General features: G+C 37.9%; 1 protein-coding gene across 1 annotated transcript in view; it reads left to right on the top strand.

Annotated features, from left to right (window-relative positions):
- Positions 1–26: 26 nt before the first annotated feature.
- The window catches only part of LOC144659268 (uncharacterized), a 21,305-nt gene continuing 5,316 nt past the window's right edge, over positions 27–16,015 (top strand). Inside the window, exons 1-17 of the mRNA XM_078519688.1 lie at positions 27–109; positions 182–331; positions 3,086–3,161; positions 4,074–4,121; positions 4,790–4,845; positions 5,298–5,360; positions 6,404–6,425; positions 7,137–7,262; positions 7,923–8,036; positions 8,720–8,846; positions 9,418–9,462; positions 12,924–13,068; positions 13,140–13,289; positions 14,702–14,774; positions 15,150–15,200; positions 15,485–15,540; positions 15,670–15,732. Coding sequence (XP_078375814.1) covers positions 68–109; positions 182–331; positions 3,086–3,161; positions 4,074–4,121; positions 4,790–4,845; positions 5,298–5,360; positions 6,404–6,425; positions 7,137–7,262; positions 7,923–8,036; positions 8,720–8,846; positions 9,418–9,462; positions 12,924–13,068; positions 13,140–13,289; positions 14,702–14,774; positions 15,150–15,200; positions 15,485–15,540; positions 15,670–15,732 — 1,407 coding nt within the window. The 5' untranslated portion in view covers positions 27–67. The remainder of the gene's footprint in view (positions 110–181; positions 332–3,085; positions 3,162–4,073; positions 4,122–4,789; positions 4,846–5,297; positions 5,361–6,403; positions 6,426–7,136; positions 7,263–7,922; positions 8,037–8,719; positions 8,847–9,417; positions 9,463–12,923; positions 13,069–13,139; positions 13,290–14,701; positions 14,775–15,149; positions 15,201–15,484; positions 15,541–15,669; positions 15,733–16,015) is intronic.

Below are 16,015 nucleotides of genomic sequence, written 5' to 3'. Positions count from 1 at the left end.
GGTCTGTAAGTTGTCCATTCAATTTAGTTCCCAGTCTCCATGCATTTTCAGGTTGTGAAATACCAAAATGGCGGACTTTGCAGGGCTTTCCCCAGCACAAATTGAAAAGGTATTTTCTGCGTTTTCTTTTTCAACCCGTAAAGGCTGTTGGCTCATAAACATCTAAATGATTTCCCTTTAGTACAAGACAGATGGCTTTCTTGTCATCGAAGGCTTCTTCTCGCTCGATGATGTGGAAGAAATGAGAAATGCGATGCATGACATTGTAGAAAACATGAATTTGGAAGATCACCCAAAAAGCATCTTTACTACTGGCGACAATCAGACCAAGGTAAGAGCCTGTGGCAAAAACACTGAGCATCAGGTGGATATTTTACATTTAGCGTTCGTGGAAAGAGCAAATTAATTTAATATTTTCGTGCATGCAGCCTGGCACGTACCCGGCATGCGTCGGTTTACACATAGCACAAGTTCGAAAATGCATGAGTTGTTTCAACTTCCTTTTCAGTCATGCTATGTGATTATAAGCTGCTTTCACTAGATCTGGTGTTTTATTTTAGGCATGGTATCAATAGTCAAGCTAACAAAAGTTGTAATAATTTTTGCTTAAGAATGGATGAATCTGCAAGAGAACATCTCAAGAACATGTACATAGAATATGTCAGAACCCCGGGGGTTCTAAATGTTAAGTAATCCAAAATTTCATTGGTTCAAGTACCATGTGATCCAGAGGAGGTTGGACAGCACCCCGCAAAGAGTTATGGGTAGAGCGTCGTTTCGGCTTCATTTGAGCACAGACGCGAAAGAGTGAACATCACACTGTCATACGAAATGGCTGCTTTCGACCAACAAGAGTCACAAGCTGACCTCTTTTAAGTATTTATACACTGCTGCGTAGTTTCAAATTTATGCATGACAACTTCACAGCGCTAAAAGAAAGCCAAGAAAAAACTTAACAAAAACGCAATTTAACACAAAAGAAATAAAAAAAAAAAAATCCTCCAAAAATAACCGCACAAACTCAAAACACCACACATCAAATAAAGAAGAGACACTCTACAAAGAATTAAGCCTGAACAAGAAAAAAGACCCTAATCAAAAAAACATCCCTCAAAAATCAACGCCAACACTCCCACACCCGAAATGGGGAAAACTAAAAAAAATAAACGTGAAACAAAAAAAAGTGCGGACGCGCGAAAAAACACAAAATACAAAAAACGACAAAAAAAAATGAAAAGAAACACAAAAAAAAAAACTAAAACTTTTTGGGAACCACGCCGTGTCGACTAATGATAGACAGTGACAACAAAAGCACTAAAAAATCGACTATCGAATCGAGACTAAAAAGGGGCGGCGTGCCCGGCGCGCGGGCGGCTGCTGTGTATATCCGTATACTTAATGATCCTAGCTAGTGGACTTGAGAGTCTCGATCTCTTATCTTCCTCAGCAACAGAAGGAAGGTGCGATTTGGGAGCTATCAAATGTGTCAGTTGGATCTCCGGTAGCCCTGGGCTTACAACGTAGGGGTTTTGGGTGGGCTTATAGCGGAGGGGCTATATCCGGGAGGGCTTATAGCGGAATGAAACGTTTCACGGCCACGGGAGTGTTGATGTCAATACGTTTTTAAGTTAAAAACACATAAAAAGCAAATTGCCCTATTCAGTACTGTCATCTGGTGGGGGGGCTTATATCCGGGGGGCTATAACCTTTGATTTTTTTGTTTCCAGGATGATGGGCCAAACCGGGGGGCTATAAGCGGGGGGGCTTATCCGGATTCTACGGTACGCATATAACTCTGTCGGCCTCGGTGAAAACAAAACTAAAATCGCCACAACGAAATAGCTCGTTTCTTTTTTTCTCTCTTTATTTTTTAATACCCGGTAATATAAAAGCGAAAAACATCGCGAAGACTTAATCTGCAAAATGTCTGTAGTGGTTATCGGAGTTCATCACAACTCAAAACAGGATCTACTCTCGTCGTAGGGCGCTTCTCTTTTACACTGGCGGCTTCTTCCAATCTCACCTTTTTAGAAAGAATAACCGGTTGTGCGACACAGTTTCGGCAGCTACCGAAACTTATACCCAAGAATAAATGGAGCCTTCAGAGTACATTTCCAGCGGTATTGCCCATTTTAGAAAGACACATTTAAAGCGCGGTGGTGTCGTAATGGTATCTTTACTATACCGAGTTTGCCGTTTCTTAGGCTCAATGGCTTTTCGCTTATTTCAGTTTTGTTGATTTTCCGTCAGAAAGGCGAATGTGTATTTTGCCGTTTAGCGAGGCACTTCTCCACAGACTGGACGGATATAAGTCGCCGTTGTTCTGTTTGATTGTCGGGATGGATCTTGTTGTTTTCGTTTTCGAACTGTCACAATAAGCGGCGAAAATAAAACGAATATTCAAGTCAACCACCGACCATTTTCTCATTGTAACACTCGTTTATTCAACATACACAATCAAGATATTAGATTGCATCAATTGATTGCATAACTACAAACGAAACTGTCACAACGCTTTGCTTGTCACGCAATGTTCTTGCCGCTTTGAAACAGTCCTATTTTCCCCCGCTTTGAGCGATTGCTCATTACTAGACTGCGCCAAATAAATCAAACGTTAGTCAGAATATTAAACAAGTAATACTTAAAATTAATCAAGGCAGAAGTTTTCGATGTTATACTCCAAACGTGGAGTCAGCGAAAATATTCACTCCTCACGCCATATTTTCGTCACATCAACTATTACACATGGCAAAGTTTAACTTGAAATATCTCAAAAACGGGTGCGGGGTAAAGGGGGGTAACCCGTGTAAAAACAAAGTTTAACGAACCTTCTATTCCGTTATGGAAAGCCGCTCTGACTGGGTTATCTCCTGCCCATTGGATTTTTAACCTTGTTAGGTCAAATTTTTATTTGTTTCTAACGCTTGGATGGTTGGCCCCATTAACACTTGTGCTAATAAACAAAATTAATGTCTATTTAGTCTATTTTCTATTTGAAGTGAAGAAACTTATTAAATCATTATTAATAGAAAACAAGTGTTCATTTCAATTCTTATCATTGCTGTACACAATTTAATTCATCTAGTTTAGAGATGACTATTTTATGACAAGTGGAGATAAAATCAGATTCTTCTTTGAAGAAGGAGCATTTAATGACAAAGGTAATATAAGCAGAAGCAGTAACTCCCATGATCATGATATTAAAATATGCTTGAACATTCATGTGTATAGGAATGAACCAGCGAAGCTTGGATTCAAGGAATTTATTTATAGCTCATTCATTTCTAAAAGACTTGCTGCCCAACCTTACTAGAGGAAATCAGTTTTAGTTGTTAGCACTGGCCTTAATTGAGCAAACTGAACTTTAGAGATATTATTTAGTTTTGAAGCTCTTGTTGTTAATCTTAAAGATGAATTACAGTCCGTACTGCGCATCTTGGCTGCAATGTTTATGTGAGCCTCACAAACAAGCAACTAAAACTGTGTTACCTGTTTCTTCATTATAACATAGTTCCTTGCAGAACAAATACAAGTGGCCTTGGCTTCCCGCGTTTCGCTCATCGGTCTGGACCTGTGGTGGACTAAAAACTTCTGTTGCTGTCAACGAAGTGTACGTTCACGATTCAAAAAAACGACACCCGAGTCTGCGAGTACGGACTGGAAATCAGCTTTAACTATTTGAGTTCCTTTTTAGTTCATTATCACCTTTAGGTATTTTTCAATAAGCATGTAATTATTTTGAAGACTAATGGTTTTCTTTCTACTTGAGGATACTTTTGTCTGTCATCATAAATAACTTGTTATAGTACCAAACTCATAAGTTGCTACTTTTGTGTTTTTTTTTGTTTTTTGTTTTTTTTTTGGGGGGGGGGGGGAGGTGAGGGGGCGAGGGAAGAGAGTCAAATAAATAACAACTGGGTTCAAATCTGATAATATACTATGCCATATATGTGAGATGTAAGTACCTTTGAGATAGTTTTCATGTATGTGATGACATTTTTGCCTTATCAGTGACAAGGCTGGATGTATCACTCCATCGGTACCGGTATTTTATTTTTGTTTTATTTTTTAAGGTGAACTTATCACAGAGAAACAAAAAGCCATCAACAAAGTTGGCCATGGTAAGGCTTTTATTGTTTTTCGAACTTTGAACCAGCAACCTGAGGATAAGGCACAAGGCCTGTAATCCCGTGTTTTATAATTAGTGCTTCACCAAATTGTAGTTTTATGCCAGTCATACATCAAGGAAACTGTCCACCGAATTTCAGATCCATAGCTTTTTCAAGCTGCAGAACTATTTATTCATAATTTATACCCTTTCTTAATATATTTTTTTTTTTTTTTTTTTCGCCCCGCCGGGGGGGCATTTTTTTTTTTTTTTTTTTTTCCCCCGCGAAAAAAAAAAAAAAAATAAAAAAATAACCCCGTTTCAATTTTTTTTTTAATACATATATTCATTTTTTTTTTTTTTTTTCCCCCCCCCGAAATTAAACAAAAAAAAGGGGCCCCCCGGCCCCCCCCCCACCCCATAGGGTAAAAAAAAAAAAGGGGGGCCCCCGAATTTTTTGCGTCCCCGGGGGGCCGCTTAAGAGAGCTTCGACTGTAGTATCATTTCATTACAAAGAACATACAGGCACTCTTCACCCAGTTATTGCTATTTACTCAGAACTTCATTGTTCACCAAATTCATAGTTTGATGATTCCAGCTACATAAATTATTTCATATTTTTTAGTAATTCATCTATTATATATTTTTATCTAATGTTTTTGTAATTTAATATTTTACCAGCTCTTTATGCTTTGAATCCTGTCTTTAAGAAAGTCACATTCAGCAAGAGAATACAGGTAATTAACAACAACATCCATTTTATTTTGCCAGAATGAAAATATTTACTAACAGCATAAAATAAATTAACTTAAAAAGGCAAAAAAAAAAAACTACTCATAATTCAAAAATATGTTGCTTGTTCTTGTAATTTTACCCATTATATCTAATTTTGTGGGAGGCGCAGTGGCCTAATGGTTAGCGTGCCCACTCCAATTAATGGTCCTGTGTTGTGTTTTTTGGCAAGACACTTAACTCTTATGGTGCCTCTCTCCACCCAGGAGTTTAAATAAGTACCGGCAAAATAATGCTTGTGGGGTACCCTGCAATGGACTAGAATCCCAGAAGAGAGAGAAGACATATTCCTAGCCGCTTAATGCTATCGAAACCGGAATAAGCCCCGGCAGTATAGGGCACTTGGCTCAAGGCTTCCCTATCTAATCTCAGTGAGTTTTGTTTTAATTCATTTTAGGCTATTGCCAAATCAGTTGGGTTTAAAAATCCAATTGTCCCACAGAGCATGTACATTTTTAAGGTGAGTTGTTCAGGACTTATATTTTATACCCTGTGATATTTATGAAAATTATGCTGGACAAAGCTTGAGGGCACCTGTTAAACATTCAGTAAATCAGTGACCTATCTGTACACTGATCAGGTGCTCACCTTTATGTTAGTTAAACTGTATCCAAACTTCAAAGAACTACACTTAACAGTAACAAAGAAGGGCTGTGTGGATGCAGTCTATCAATGGTTATCTGGGGGGTAGAGATACTGCATGTAGTGGACTATACAGGGAGGCTCTGCCCAAAAGGGAACCTACCTTATTATAGGATCGCTCAGCTCACGTAAGTCGCGATTTTTTACGTTTCCCCGATGTGGCGTTTCCCCATGCATTGGCCCTTTTTCGTTGCGTCGCTCCGGGCCTTTTTTCAGGTGTCTCCGGTTCCGTGGGCTGTGGTCAGTGCCTTTGGCCTAGTGTGATACTTGTTACTGTTGTCCCATCAGTTTTCTTTGTGTCCTTCCTTTTTTTTTCCCCTCTTTCGCGTTTTTCCTTTTCGGAGTATTTTCCTTCAATTTTCGCGTTATTTAAGTCGCGCTTCCCTTCCAGCGTTAATTCCTATAATAAGGTATTTCAGGCTGGTGGTGTATGAGGGGGCAAGGATTATGCAAGCTGTATACAGATAGCTGTATAAAATTAAAAGGGTACCATTTTCTATGAAAGATCTTTGAGGGAGTCGTCTTTTCTGACCAAAAATAGCATCTCTCCTTTCTTGATATATAAAAATGTGCCACAACTTGACATCAAGATCTATCACGTTATGTATGAAACAGCGGTTATGAACAAATCATTTGATATAGCAAAAAAAAAAACAATGACATAGGAGAATGTTTAATATAAATAAATAAATGACATAAATAAATGACAACTTGACCTAATCTTAACGTTAAACATTATCCCACTTGATATTTTGTCATGTTCCGACTAGCATAGAACTTTGAGACCCTACAAATGTTGTATCAGTCAAGTAACTTAATAAGTAATTGCATTTTTTTTTATCTTTTTTCTGAAATCGTCAGCAACCAGGAATTGGTGGAGAAGGTAAGAATGGATTATTCTCATTTTTGGTGACACAGGGGTGTCACAAAATTGACAGGAACTCATTTCACTTGTAACATCAAGACAATGAGCAGATACTCTGATGCAACTTAAAGTAATAATAATACTAATAATAATATTCACTTCACCTAGGATTGATGGGTGATTAAGCCTCGAGCAAAAATATGTTAATTGGCTGAGGGAAAAAAATGGCAATAAAAAAAAATACACAAAGTTAAAAAAACTATTTACAATTATATGATTAACGCTAGCCGACTTGCGATGATGGACAGCTGATGTACTGCCTTCTTAAATGCCTTAATTAACTTCAGCATCTGCATTGTGTCAAAGATCGAGTTGTACAAATTAGCAGCAGTATACCTTACAGATTTTAGTCCATATGTAGTGGTATTGACTTTTGGGATAACCAACTTATTTATCCCTCACAAGTTTTGTCATTTTCTCTGATGCTGAACAAATTTCTTAGGTATTCAGGTGCCAAACGGTTCATTGCCTTAAATACTGTAACAAGCATATCTTTTGTGCAGCGGTCTCCTAGAATATAGCCAATGCGATTGGCCAGAGAGCTACAATCTGAGGGTCAGTTCCTATAGACACATCCTTACATGCGTTCATGTCCTAGGATGAAATGACTTGTGGAAATTAATTCAGCCTTATATAGTACTTTTTCCTTGCATTATTTTTCCATTCCAGTCACTCCTCATCGCGACTCCACCTTCCTGTATACAGAGCCACCCACTGCCATGGGGATTTGGATACCGTTGGAAGATTGCACTCTGGAAAATGGCTGCCTGCAATTTGTTCCCAAATCCCAAAATGGTGAGAGTCAATTTGGTTGGTTCAATTGCCCCTCAGAGATTTTTTCCAGATTTCCCAACTAATGTTCATAATTAAACTGTGCAAAATTTTTTTTTGGGACAATTTACAAATCATAAAACAACCAAAGATAAGAATCATAAACCTCTGTGCTACTTTTCATGCTGAAATACATTCATGTAGGGTTCAGCCTTAGACAATAGTAGTTGACACATTGAGGTCTCTTAAATTTTTTTACGGTATTTTAATCACAAGGTTTTAAAATTTAACATGGCTTTTAACAAAATACCCCCTCCCCCATCCATCCCATCCCATTAAAAACCCACAAACCAAAAACACAATGAATGTTGTATGATTGCAGCAAAGGACTTCTAGAAACAAACTACAAAATTGGCATGGGGGGAGGAGTGGGAAGTAGAGGGGAGGGGGTGAAAAATATTGCATTGCAATAAAAGGGGGCAAAGAGTGACTCTGTCAACACTTTTGTCACTTATAATTTGTTGGTAATTTGTAACATATGTACAATAGCAAGTAGTTATAATGTGCAGTGAAATGGGAACTCACAATAATTGATACCTATGGGATCTAAACATGAGCCTGCCCAAAGGAGGGAAAATACTCTTGTGCAGCTCATAGAATTTTTTTCTCATTTTGCTTTGTCAGATGGAATAAAGCGTCGTTTTATTCGTAACCCTGAGCCAGGCACGCCAACCATTTTTACAGGACCTAAAGAAGAATTTAATGACAAGGACTTTATTCCTCAGTTAACCAAAAAAGGTGAGTGACTGGCGAGTTATGGATATCTTATCTATGTCCTTGGTTGACTACAAGCAGTCCATTGTTTTCCTCTTGGGATTGTTCAGCAAGAAAAAAATCACAAAAGAAAACACTTTTCCTCCGCTATATAAGTATTCACTGAAAAAAATCTGCCATTTTTTTGTGGGGCACATGTCTTGCTTAATACAGTTTGTAGGGGAATTTCAGGGATTTCAAATTCACTAACTTCTGCATGTCACATAATTTCTGCACTAGTAATGAACCAAAAACTTAATATAAAAAAAAAAAAAAAATTGGCGCCCCCCCCTTATTTAAAAAAAAAAAAAAAAACCGGGTTTCAAAATATGTATTTCAGTGCGTATTTATTGATTTTTAGGCAGACTGGCAAGATTATTCGCCAGCAGTGGGAACTTATGCTCTGAATCGTTCGGCGTAATATTAGATAAATTTATTTCTGGTAAGTGATGAAATGTGGGGGATGTGGTCTGGGTGGAAAACCTGTAATCAGGCTTTTAGTTTTCCATTCAATTGTCTGCAAAATGCTGCCATATTGTCTGCAGTAAAATTTATAGACAAAATGTCCTTTCAAACAACAAGTTATAAAGTGACCCTTTTTACCCCAAGAAACCTTGTGTTTGTTTTTATAGAGTGTGGAAATACTCACAAACATTATATCTGTTCAGGTTGTTTGGTGTTGATTCATGGAACTGTGCTGCACAGAAGTTTTCCTAACAAGTCTGAAAAGTCACGGCATGCTTACACCTTTCATATTGTTGAACAAGAAAATACAGAATACAGCAAACAAAACTGGTAAGAAATAATAAATGTTTTCCGTGTTACATTTTTATGTTCACTCTTTCCTCCCTACTGTGAAACTCAGAACTTTACAGTAAGTTCAATCCCTGGCCTGTCAGGACCATCAGTAAGAGCTGCCTTTGCTGTGACGTCTGGCAATGGTTCAAGTGGGTTAGATGACCATGCATGAGCTGACTTCAAGCCCCATCTTAATGTCACAGTGAACTTTCACAATAGTCAAAAATTAAGTTTGATTAACTATCACTTGTTAAAAATATATAAGTAGAGAGAAAATTTTGATAGAGAATTATATTCCAAAAGCTTTTACTGGAAGTGAAATTTGAACATAAGTTCTCATTACAGTCAACTCTCACTATTAATTATGGACGCCTTCAGGGGCACAATTTGTTATCTGCAAGATGGGAGTTGACCATAATATGTTCACCAAGTCTTGTATTTCAATGAAAGGGGTGTGAAGACTACTCGTATGTAATGGTTTCTTCAAAATATGTTTTGACTGATGAAAGCTTTAACTGTTGCAGATACTACTGACTAACAAAATGTTTTTATTATTCCACATTTTTAGGTTGCAGCCAACATCAGAATTGCCATTCCCTGTTCTTTATACAGAGTGAAGTGATTAGACACCAGACATGACCAGATAAGCCTTCAACATCGCAGATTATTTTTCTACATTGTGCAGCAAATAGACGTCACACTTAAAAGTATCACAAGGGGAGCCTTATAATTACACCAGGAAATGAGAATTTATTGAACTAAATTTGTACGGACTGAGATCCTTTATCTAAAAACCTTCCATCTGTGATATTGTTTCTTATTGGATATTCTAATTTTGGATGGGTCTCTTACAGACATTTGTTGTTTCCTCCCCCCTCCCCTCTCCTGCCCCAAAAAGGAGGGTGGCATGGTGGCATATGGTTAGCACTGGGTTCTAAATTTCCAAATTTAACATTGTCCACAGCTAAGGATAACCCTATAAATGCTGGGTGAGTGTGTGTGTGTGGGGGGGGGGGGGAGAGGGGGAGGGGAGGGGGTATCTTGTGGTGGCATCCCATCCAGGGGGAGTAACAGAGTTTGTAGACACTTCTTGCTATGGAAACAGGGATTATCTTTAGTGGTGTAAGGCTATATTGGGACGGGAGTTCAGGTTTTATTTTGTACGTGGGTGGTATGTGATTTTTCTTGAGCACAGCTTGCCCTGAATGGGATTCCAGGCAATCAGTGACATTCCCCACCCCTGATCTCCCACCATATCTGGGTGAGGTAAAATGAAGGATATTCACAAATTACTGTAAGGTGAGGTAAATCTCTCTGACCAACACCCAGTCACCTCCCTATAGCCTGCTTGTCTTTTGACTGGCACTAAGAATGTGGACTCTGGCAAGGTCTGATTTTTTAGCATGTGCAGGGTGCTTCTTTACTTTTATCAGCCAATCAGATTTGTTCATAGGTCCATTAATAATTATTATGGACTTTCAAAGTGGAACATGCCCAAGTTTGCATTTTTTGATGCTGACAGGATTGGCCAATTCCAGGGGAATAATCAGCATGTACCAAATTATTGTAGATTTCATCATTTTCATCTCACAGTTTTAAACCCTTTTAGAAGCACAGAGTATTTCAGAATTATAATTAAAGAGCACTCACTGGTTGGTTATGGGTATGTGCTAAAAATAAATGTCCCACTTTCACTTATTTTTAAGTCAATTTTTAGTCATTTACAAGTCATCAGTGGTTATAATAATTCTTTGATAGTCACAGGAAACATTAATCTGGTGTTGTTATCAAAAAATCAAAAGATTATTTTGAGTTCTTTTTATGTTTTATAGTCTCGGGTCCTTCAGAAATTATTAGGAAATTAGGAATCCTTTAGAACACAGCATGCAGTTTAAGCACAGCCCTGTAACTCATTTAATTTTATAAAACTTCATTTTTTTAAGGATCATTGTACAATTATACCACTGTATAATCTTCACTGTAATCAGAGAGCCCAAAGCAATTTAATTATTCAAAATTACAATTCCAAGCTAGCAGTAATCAAATGTGGTCAAAACATTAATTAATTTACCTAGTAACCTTAGTTTATTTTACTACAATAAAGCATTATATATTCATGGCAATCTACCAAACAATATATATTTATATTTATCTCTGTGGGACAGTTAAGTTTTTATAACCAAGAAATGGGACGATCATAAGGAATGTGGCTAATGGTTATAACATAAGGCTTACTAAAAGTAATTTACACAAATGGTCCAATAAAATTAATTGCCTAAGAGTCTACAGTTGTTTATTTCAGATAAATTCTTATTTCATACATATATAAAATATCAATCGACGATTGCAAAGAAAAGGCACCTAGTTACTAAAGCTAGAACCTTTTCTTGCCGAGTACCGTAAATGATCTAATAAACTCTCACTCTCAAAATAGACACTTTGGTGGTGGATCGGAGCTGCAGTGATAGCAAAGCCATGCACAAATCGGCGCTAGTATAAGCAGACACCCAGGAAACTACGTAAGATAGATGCCGAAACTGGGGTGGGTAATTCGCAGACTGCTTTTATCTTTTCCGGATCACTTGCTATGCCTTGTGGAAGGGATCCTGACCATGTGGCCCAGGAACACAACTTGATTCTTGAATAGATGGCATTTTTTCGGACTGAGCTTCAGCCCTGCTTCCCTTAGTTGCGTTAGAACGGAGCGCAGCTGCTGTAATTCAGCTTCAAAGGTCTTTGCATGTACCATGATATTGTGAAGGTACAGGAAACAGTTCCCAAGAAAGACCACTCAGCACCTGTTCCATAAGCCGTTCAAACGTAGCAGGTGCATTGCAGAGCCCGAAAGGCATGACGTTAATCAAAAAAAGAGGGCAACAAAAACAAAAAACAAAAAAAAAAAAATTTTTTTTTACAACCCCCCCTTTTTTTTTCATTTCCCTCCCAAATTTTTTTTGTAAAAAACCCCCCTCCTCCGGTCCGTCCCTAAATTGATATCAAAAGGCCACTTCCTGTGGTGAAGGCTGTCTGTGGTTGATCCTTTACCTCGTACTCGATCTGCCAGTAACCACTTGTAAGTTTGAGCGTGCTATACCCGCATGAACCAAACAGGACATCAACGGAATGATCTATTTGTGAAATCCATGCAGGAACGGGTGGTCCCATCCTTTTGCGGTCCAAGACGATTGGCGATGCCCATAAACTAGATGAAGGTTGGATGAAGCATGTTCTCTATTTCAGCCTCGGCATCCACTCATTGACTTGGGAACTAAGGGGTAAACGTCTGGGGTGTTGACAGATAGGCGCGCTTCCATTTGTGTTTATTTCATGCTAAACAATGTTCGTCCTCCCCAGGTAATCAGTAAAACGGGCAAAAACACCAGCAAACTCAACTAACGTACATTGCGGCAACATCCCTTTTCCGAGCCTCATCCAGGCATGATACTGTTCTTTAGTATATATTCGCTTCAAAAGCTCCCCTCGTTTCGAGATTTCACCTAGAGTGTGCTCTAACCAAACCGTCGCTAGCTTTCATTTATACCGGCAACGTTTGATTTCATTAAAAAAAACATTAAACTTTATACCTCTTGAAACAAAACACGTTTAGTTCTTTAATCGCATCTTTGTAACACAATACCGCTTGTGAAATTAAGATATAACTTTTTGCAAAGTTAAAACATTTTCCCTCGAGCGGTTTCAGAGCCACCTTATATTTAAGGTGGGTCCGAAACTACCACGAGGATTTTTTTAACTTAACAAGAAATAGTACCTTTTTTTATAGCGGAGCTCCCAGATGGATCGCGGGCTCGAGTGCTATATTTTTTCCTGTTATCGGTCAGTAAATTTGGATTTACGAAAAGGGCGAAGTAAATAATCGGGGTGCTCCGCTTTTAGGCTTCTCTTTTTAATAAATATTCTTTTAGCAAACTCCCTATTGTAACTAACCCTCATTGGCACTTGTACCAATTCTCACTCCGCATTCGGAAAACAGTCATTTTTAAACACACAAGTCAGTTGTCACAACAACTTTTATTTACGTTAATGTTTTGACAAATTTACTGAAAATTATTGAAGACTTCCCTGTGAAAAGTCGTCGCTTCTGCGTGCATCGCGTGACGTTGTAACCATATTGTGTGACCCTCTCCCAGTTTCCATGCTTTTTCAGGTCAAATCCGAAATGGCGGACTTCGAAGGGCTTTCCCCAGCACAAGTTGAAAAGGTATTTTATTCGAATTTTTTTCAACCCGTTAAGGCTGCTAACTTATACACATGTAAATGATTTGCCTTTAGTACAAGACAGATGGATTTCTTGTCATCGAGGGCTTCTTCTCACTCGATGAAGTGGAAGAAATGAGAAGTGCGATGTACGACATTGTGGAAAACGTGAATTTGGAGGATCACCCCAAAACCATTTTCACTACTGGCGACAATCAGACCCAGGTAAGAAACTGTTGCAAAAAATTGAGCAAAAGGTGGATATTCTACGTTAAGCGTGCATACAAGTGTCGTTACAAAGTGCGAAGCAGCGACGCGTCCGAGCCAAGTGCGAGCCCCATGCAACCCGACACGCGCTGGTTTTGCACGCGAGTTTCGAGCGAGTTCGAAAATGCACAAGTTGTTGCATCTTCCTTTTCACTCGTGCTTTGTTTTGAGCTGCTTTCACGAGATCGGGTCTTTTATTTTGACCATGGTATCATTTGTCAAGTTTAAAAAGTTGTAATTTTTACCTCAAAGTGGGTAGATCTTCATGAGAAGGTCTTGACTATATCAGAGCCCCAGGGATTCTAAATGTTGAGCAATCCAAAATTTAAGTGCAATGTGATCAAATATTGAAAATGAAAAAAAAAAAACATGCTAAAAACAAAAATATATATCTTGTGACATGGATAGTCCATCCGCACGAGAGAAAATAATTAGTTGATTATTTTTCTTTTTTATTGTTGTCTTTTATTTCAAAATTTGGAGGTGCGGTTGCCTTATGGTTATAGTGTGGTGGAAGTGCTGGAAAGTTCTCGATTTGAGCAAATGCAATCCTAAGTTGGAGTTTAAATGAGCTATAAGTTACTTGACCTTAAATGGCTTTACCTTTTCTTATTTATAAACTTTCTTTTTTATTTTTTGCAATACAAAAGTACATTAGTTAATTAATGTAAAATCTGGATATCGTCCTCAGTAAGTTGATGTATAAAGTTATGTCGCGGTTAAAATATCTTTTTGGTTTGAATTTTTTTTAAATAGCTAGTTTAGAATTTTTCTTAGTTTTAACTCCTCACTGCGATTGCAATTTGAACAGGAAGTAAATACTGCTATGCATAATTACACCTGGAATTGCCTGATCTACAATACTTTAATTATATTGGCAGCAGTAAACAAATATACATTTTTATTATTCAACAAATGCATGCGCTGCCCAAATATGGTCAAAATGTGATTGGTTATCTGTCATCTGTACATGACAGATATCCTGTGTATACGTGGGTTGTCAAGATTCATCCGAAATCCTGGAAATGCTGCACAACCCCAGTTTTTTCTTGCTGCAAAATGCATTTTGTTAACAATCTGTTGAAAAATAAAACAATTTCCCCCCCCCCCCCCGGGGGGGCTTTTTTTCCGGGCGGGGGCCGGGGGGGGGGGGGGCGCGGGGCCAACCCCCACCCCCCCCCCCCCCCCCCGGGTCCCCCCCGGGATCCCGGCAAATACCCCCAAATACCGGTTGGTTTTTTACACGGGATTATCCTGCTAAATCTTGCGGAATATTGTTTGATTTTATAGCCAGGCGATATTCTGCGTGATTTCACAGGGTAATTGTTAATTTTATCATTGTTGTGCTGTCCATGATTTCATTGATTTAGTATAAAGATGACTATTTTATGACAAGTGGAGATAAAATCAGATGTTTTTTTGAAGAAGGAGCTTTTAATGACATAAAGGTAAGATTATCAATAACCACCATAACATAAAAATTGCTTAAACATTCATGTGCGGGGATGAAGGAATGAAGTTCAGGTGAAGTCGACCCATCTGTGAACTCAGAATTATGAGAGTTCTTCTTTCATAAAACACATGTCATTCCATTATCATTAATTTTTATAAAGCTCATGAATTAATTCATAATTTCATGAAATGTTTCTACATAAATTTGATAGTCAATTTGTCCCATATATGTGATATGTAAGTATCTGTGAGATAATTTATGCATGTATCATATGGGATGGTATTTTTGCCTTACAATTGCAATCATTACCCTACATCAATGACAAGGTTGGCTAGTTTATTTTAATTTATTTTTTATTTTATCTAAAGGTGAACTTATCACTGACAAACAAAAAGCCGTCAACAAAGTTGGTCATGGTATGATGTTTTTTCTTTCCATCTTGATATGAACCAGCAACCTGCAGAGGATATGAGCACAACTGCTATAGATCTGTAATCCTGGGTTTTATCAACAGAGACACAGCATTATTTACACTCACACACTATGCACACAATAGTTGCTAATAATAGTTACTGATCAGCTATTCACTGTTCACCAGACCTCAGATCCATAGCTCTGATATTTGATCTGTGCAAGTTAGCTTAAGTAATATTAAACTTTAATTTATCAATTTAACTTGTTTATGTAATTATTTTATCAGCTCTTCATGCTTTGAATCCTGTCTTTAAGAAAGTCACATTCAGCAAGAGAATACAGGTATTACCGGTAATAGTAATTTAAAATTGTCTTTTTCCGAAAAAATATAACTTGAATGCTGTTGATTTTTGTGATTTTACCCATTCATTTTTTATCTTATCCCAGTGAGTTTTGTTTACATTCATTTAGGCTATTGCCAAATCAGTTGGGTTTAAAAATCCAATTGTCCCACAGAGCATGTATATTTTTAAGGTAAGTTAGATTTTGTACCCTATATATTGGTTATTCGTGAAATGCTAAACAGAGCTTGTGAGTACCTGTTTAACATTTGGTAAATAAGTGAACTGTCTGGACACTGATCATCAGTACATGTACTTACCTTGCATTGGTTGTGCTGGATTCAAACTTCAGAAAACCACACTACAAAGTAAGGGCTAGATGGGTGCCAATCTGGTATTTACCCTGGGGTACTTCATATATATATATATTGTTGAACAATCAAGGCCACACAAGTAACTTATTAATTGCATTGTTT

Source organism: Oculina patagonica, chromosome 7 (genome assembly GCF_052425735.1).
Source record: "Oculina patagonica isolate OP01 chromosome 7, crgOcupat, whole genome shotgun sequence".
In the NCBI taxonomy this organism is placed as follows: Eukaryota; Metazoa; Cnidaria; class Anthozoa; order Scleractinia; family Oculinidae; genus Oculina; species Oculina patagonica.
Note: the sequence above shows the minus strand (reverse complement) of the source record. Positions and strands in the feature narration are given on the sequence as shown.